This window comes from Pagrus major, chromosome 19, assembly GCF_040436345.1.
Source record: "Pagrus major chromosome 19, Pma_NU_1.0".
NCBI classification, from domain to species: Eukaryota; Metazoa; Chordata; class Actinopteri; order Spariformes; family Sparidae; genus Pagrus; species Pagrus major.
This window is the reverse complement of record NC_133233.1, coordinates 635300-641675: the sequence shown is the minus strand read 5'-3', so window position 1 is coordinate 641675 and position 6376 is coordinate 635300. Positions and strand designations below refer to the sequence as shown.

Genomic DNA, 6376 nt, shown 5'->3' with positions numbered 1-6376 from the left:
ATGCCAGCGGCCGGCCCTGCTTGCAAGTTCTAAAGTTTTGCTTGCGAATTCAACTGCACTTGATGGGCGGGGCCTACGCTGGTGGATGAGAGAAGAGTTTCTATTGGTTGGTTTGACCTGACTCCAGCGCCAGCTACGCCTTCCGCATTACACCCACCTCTCCCTTGTGCTGTGCTGCTTGGAAGTAAGTTGATAGCCTGTTGCTCTTGAAACGTTTCCCATAAGTAATGAATTGCGCTATATATCGTTGGCTACAGCCTGCCGTACGTTCACAACAACAACAACACAAGTAATGAATTACAGGGAGGCGTATACAACGTAGGGCTGTGATTTAAACATTTAGTGTTGCATGGTACTTGCGGTGCCAAAACGTCACGGTTCCTACACAACAGTACTACTGCTGAACGCGGTGCCAGTTTCCACTGTGTAGTGGGCTGCCGCTACTCCTCCCGGCTCCCATTCTCACTACAGCTGTTCTAATGTCAACAAACACGTGGCGAATAATTTAACAAATTCATGCACATTACCAAACTCAGATTTATGTGTCTGTAATATTATGGAATGGATCTACAGATTCATTGGGAACACTACATTGATCTTCATTCGCTGTTGTTTTTTATTGACCATGACTTTTATTGTTATGCAATGTTACATAAATACTGTCAAAATAATACGTCCGTTTTTCTTTTAATGCCAGAATGGAAAACCAACAGCAGTCACAAGCTAGGGTAAGTCATTGCTTAATTTGTTTCTGTACAGCCTAAGTGACAGTAATGCATTGTACTGTAATGTACTGATGTCCTTTTACCAATGTCCATACATGTGAAATCCCTTTCCAGTATGATGCACGTGAAGCCACAGAGACGGCCAGACACCTCCTGTCTCTGATTTCAAGGGCGATGCTGAATGAAAGTCAGGGACATGGACATGGACAGGGACAGGGACAGAGTCAGCGACTCTCAGTCCAGACTGAAATGGGCAGGTAGACAGTTTTGCACCCATGTAAATTGACCACCTAAATGTGTCATGTAAATGCACATTTTCACGTTACATGTATTTTATCAGGATCAGTCTCTTCTCTTCATGTGGAGAGAACATGACCAAGTTAGGCTTTTAACACTGTACATTTTTACTACTTTTTCTATATTGTTTCTACTGTAGACATTATACTGTACCTGCAATTTCACCATTAATGGTATGGGATTATTCAGGTAAAATGAATTACATTACTCTGGCTTTGCCATGATGGTAGCGCAATGATGGAGCTGCTGATTTAGGTTGTGTGGTTTAATTTGTTTATCTTTATTATTTTCTCTGGTACTTGGATGTGGTGCATGTGGCTTGACAGTCGGCTTCCTTTTAAGTTGGAACTAATAACATTATTTTTCTACAATCACACAGGTCTTTCCCTGGATTCTTCCGAGGCAAGAAAAGAGCACTCCCCAGAGGTCAAATGCCTACAGCCAAGGCTGTGAAGATATGGAAGCCGTTCGATGTTTCCTTTTTTTACTTGGATCTAATGTGGAAGTAACTCCAAACCCCAAGGAGGAGTTAACTTTTATGTAAGCTGGCCTGGGGAAGAGGACTATGTCAGTAGATTCTGACATATCACATGTTGAGGTATTATGCATGTTGAAGCAAGTACATTGCCTAATTGCCTGTGTCATCAAGGGTTCTGTGCAATGCCTTTCATATACCTCAAAAAATATTTGTTGGTGAAGACATTCCCCAGGATGACACAGCTCCAGGACAGGTGGCTCCTTTCTAAAGCAGCAGGTACATAATTACTGTACTTAAAATGCAACTTCTTTTATGTTTGTCCTGTTTATTGTTCCTCTTCAGGACGAACTTGACCTTACACCTCTCCCTGCTAGTGCTCCTGAGTTTGCCCTAATGCTAAAGGCTAGCTGCAAGGATTGCAACACAATGATTGTGTAGTGCAGTGTAGCCCTGAAACACAGGTGAAATGTCTTACTGTTAATTATCAAAGTTAGTACAAGTTTAATATGTGTGTATATTGACTGTTTGAGCCATCTTTAAGCTGTGAACCAAATATAGCTTATCTTGTAACAAATATGAAGTCTGTTGAATTGAAGTCTGTTGAAGTCTGCACAGTAGTCTGCTAAAAGTTACTGTTGAAAGTTTTTAACACCCCTAGTTTAGCTCTGACATAATATTAAAGAGCTGTTATTGCATCTGTTTTGTTTTACATCTAGGATGAAGATTTGATCTTTGTTGACCAATCTACATCTGGATCTGCCTCATCAACCTGTGAAGACCACAGCCATCAACAAGTAGAGCACTTTTTTTTTTTTACTGTACTACTGTCACTGTTTTACTGTTTTGATGATAAGAGTTTGCCTGAAGCTTTTTGCTCAGGTTGTTAATTCATATGCCTGCATGCAGGAAGATGAGGTCCAATGCCCTATTTGCAAGAGGTTCATGCAAGTTTTTGTGGATGCAGTTCATTGTTTTTGGTCGTCTGACATTTTTTTTCCTACTCTGTAGATTCATTTATAAGTTTGTATGTGTCATGTGAAATGTTGCATTTATTATTTTTTGAGACTTAGAAGGCCAGATGTCTGGTTTGTACACTAATTTTGACAGCATATTATCTGTGAAGATCAATAATGATTGCCTTTATTGTTATAGTCCTGAGGACAGAGCCTGTAAAGGAGACACACTTCAGGCTGATTTGGATCTTATCTCATGGTATTATTATTATTATTATTATTATTATTATTATTATTATTATTTTTATTTATTTATTTATTTTTTAATATAATGCTTTTATATGTGTTTAAAAACATATGTCCCAATATCTGTCTTATATCGAGATTATATATATTCTTACAGTGAGGAGGATGTCATCATGTGGGTCAGATCTCAGGTGGACACCGACAAGACCTTTGATTTATGTGTGTCTCAGGAGAATGTGGTGGAAAGATGTCTTAAGATGTGGAAACGTCAAAAAAATGGCAGTCCAGTTAATCCCTTGAAAGTTACATTCCTGGGTGAGCCAGGGCTCGATACAGGGGCCCTAAGAAAAGAATTTCTGTCTGGTAAGTACTGGACATTCATGAGTAATTTTGTCACAGGGTAAAAATCAAATGAAGAATCATTACTTGTGGCTTGTGTATCTTTTCTTTGTGGTCTTGTTGATTCGGTTGTTTTGTTTTCTTTGACTTCTGAACTGAGGTGCCTTCTACAAACAGGCTTGACAAAACCAACTCTGAGTTGATTCAGCCTGAGATGGGAAACTCGGAGTGTTTTGTTTCAGATGTAGGAACACATTAATGAGTGTTTTATTAATCGCCAGTGATTAATAAATTACATTTATTATTAGTGTATCTCCTACACAGAATAACAGAGCAGTTAATTAAATAGTCACATGACTGGAATAATCAGACACGTTCCTCTGTACTTGTTTGACAGTCTTCAAGATTTGACTTGCTTTGTTCTGGATTATAGCAATGGTGGCTGGGATAGAAAAAAGACTTTTTGAAGGTGATGGTGAAAAGGGAAAGATGCCCAAATACTTGCTCAATGACCTGGATGATGAGCTCTTCAGGTGCATTTATATATACATATGATTCTGATTGTGAAACAGAACTGAGACTTCCCCTTGTACTTACGTTGTTTAAACCATCCTGTTCTTGTTTGTAGGGCTGCAGGGGAAATTTTTGCAGTGAGCATAGCACAAGGAGGACCAGCACCACGGTACTTGCAAAAATGGTGTCACTCATCACTGATACAAGCGGTAAGTTGCCTTTTTTTTTCCAGACATTGTACCTATTTAATATTGTCTTAAAGTGCTTCACACATACTACTTAATACTGAAAAGAATAAATGTACAATTTAATGTTTTGGGTGTGATTATTTAAGATTGAAGAAGCAGATGACATGACAGCCCACATCCAAGACGTCGTGGACTGTGGCTACACAGGGAAAATAGACATGGAGCACAAAGACAGCATATTGAGGTAAATACTACTGTTTTTGTAACACATTGCAGTGTGACCCCAGATTGCCATGTGTAGTTTGCTTTCCCCTCAAAAAATGTGAGAATAATGGCAAGCGCTTTCCAAAAGTCTTTTCCAAGGTGCTCTTTGGCTTGAATGTGAAATCTTTTTGACCATTCGAGTAAAGCCAAATGATCTTGAGGCACTCTGCTCCTGTTAAAATGTTGAAAGTTTGTTTTGTGTTAATATAGGAATACAAGGAAATAGTATTGCCTGCATATAGTAGCAAAGCCTTTTTCATGGCGTTATTCTTGAGCTTGCTGCCATAACGTCAGTGGTGGAACGTAACTAAAATTTACCTTTCATCAAGTACTGCACTTCAGTACAATTTGAAGGTACTTGTACTTCATCTAAGTATTTCCATTTTTATGATGATTTAATATTGTACTTTATATTCTTTAACTACAAAAAGCTGATAATACTTATTTCCTTTTACTGTAGTAGGAGTTTTCGTGCAGGATCTTTTCTTGTAATAGTGTTTTTACATTGCTGTATTCGCACCTTCCCACCATTTCAGTGTTACACCTAGGCAATAGTGTGAAGTTAATTTTTCTGTATTCAGGACAATTTGACTTCATGTGATGACAAAACGCATGCCCATACTCCAACAACTACGTGAGGGCCTGAAAGTGTATAACCTCATCAAAGTGATACAGACAAGGCTGGAAGTGTGTCGCAGCCCCTCATCGCTGGAGACAATGATTTGGTATGCTATTGTACAGTATAGCTTCGAGGTTTTTACAAGTTGTACTACATGGTATTTCCTTAGCTTACCCCTTGCTTCTTAAGCAGGTAATTATCAGGGAATCTCAGATTACCTTTTTTTTTTTTTTATCTAGGTGGACTCACATTACATCCTTTCCCATCTGGCCCTGAATTTCAGCTCAAGTGGTTCAAGTAAGCATGTGAAAGAACGGAAAATCTCGGAGTACTTTCAGGACTTCCTTCTTGAACTTGAAAGTATGTACAACCTTCAATTTAAAGTAAGTAGTAGAATGCCATATCACCCCCATCTTGTTTTCTCTGCACTGGCTTCCAGTTTATTTCAGGATTCATTTTAAAATATTGGTTATTACCTATCAGGCCATTCATGGACAAGCTCCCACTTACATTTCTGAACTCTTGAAAGATTTACCCTCTAAACATCCCATACTTTTGCACTTATTTACTTAGCCAAACTGCTTTTTGCTGAGAAGATAGCTCACAGATGTTTACCTTTTTTAACTAGTAGTGCAGTTTAGAATAAAGAAAAATCACAAGTACCACACTAATTTTACTTCAGGCCTGCTGTTAACAAAAAATTACATGAGCATTTACAGCAAACCAACCCAGGCTGCTGAAAAACACTGAGCAATTCACCAAATTGTTGGCATATAAAATGACTGAACAGATTTCTTACGACTTAAGCTTTTTGTCTTTTCAAGATGCACACCCTGATCGTACAGAAGATACCCTGACTGTATCCTCAGTCATGCAGTGGATGACGGGTCAAGCCCACAGACATCTGCTTTTAGCGGAGCGGCAGAAATTCAGTATCACTGTGAAGTTTAATCATGAATGTATGAATGACATGCCGACTCATAGTATTTGCTTTCCAACTGTCAGTGCTTGCACTGACACTATCACATTTCCAGTCGCCCACATCAAAGACTGAGTCCTTCAAAACACTACTGCAAACTGCAATCAAATGGTGCAGGATTTGACAGAGTGTGATGTGGTTTGTTAAAACTGTTGAGAATTTATTTGTGAAGAATAAATAAGTGAATTCAAGTTAATGTGTAAGTTAACGTTAATATTGATGTTATTGTAGTACCCCCCACCCCCCAGTACCCTCTCTATCATCCAGTCTCTGTCCCAAATGCCTGTTTTTGCATTATGTAACTGTTTTAGATTGTGTACTACTATTGTTTTTTCCATACTGCTCTTTAATTCGCAGTACAGCTGAATTAGAAGCAACCAACTACTTCTCATATAGAAGTTACCTGGTTGCTTCTCATTCAGTTGTACTGCGAATTAAAGAACCATAAGAGATTCAGTGGTACTGTTTAATTGAATTAATACTGTACTGTGACCAATGTTATGGATACTAAAAGTTGTACCATTTTAGCATTCAAGTCTACCTCCACTGAAATATGTTTTTGTTAATGTGGATGATGTATCCACTCAAATCTGTATTTGTTTTTATGTGGATGAGAAATCAAAGTTACTTGGCTGCTTCTCTTTCATATTAAAATATTTCAGCTGACAAATAAACAGGAGGCTTTTATTGCGTCAATTTAACAGGAATGAAAATGTGTTTATTGTTTTGCCTTTTGGCAGAGCTTTGGCAGTGCTACTATTTAATTTTCAATATA

The 6376-nt window shown here is 38.3% G+C and overlaps 1 protein-coding gene across 2 annotated transcripts; it reads left to right on the top strand.

Moving 5' to 3' along the window:
* Positions 1 to 1641: 1641 nt before the first annotated feature.
* Positions 1642 to 6111, top strand: LOC141014132 (G2/M phase-specific E3 ubiquitin-protein ligase-like). 2 transcript variants are annotated; one of them, XM_073487792.1, is made up of 10 exons: positions 1642 to 1776; positions 2217 to 2294; positions 2653 to 2712; positions 2857 to 3062; positions 3472 to 3571; positions 3667 to 3760; positions 3886 to 3983; positions 4585 to 4728; positions 4862 to 5005; positions 5447 to 6111. In XM_073487792.1, exons 4-8 carry the CDS (start codon positions 2873 to 2875, stop codon positions 4592 to 4594), a joined length of 492 nt encoding a protein of 163 aa, XP_073343893.1. In that variant the 5' UTR covers positions 1642 to 1776; positions 2217 to 2294; positions 2653 to 2712; positions 2857 to 2872; the 3' UTR covers positions 4595 to 4728; positions 4862 to 5005; positions 5447 to 6111. The 2 variants fall into 2 exon arrangements, with proteins under 2 accessions (XP_073343893.1, XP_073343892.1); XM_073487791.1 differs by lacking the exons at positions 1642 to 1776; positions 2217 to 2294 and having other exon boundaries at positions 2496 to 2712.
* Positions 6112 to 6376: the final 265 nt, after the last annotated feature.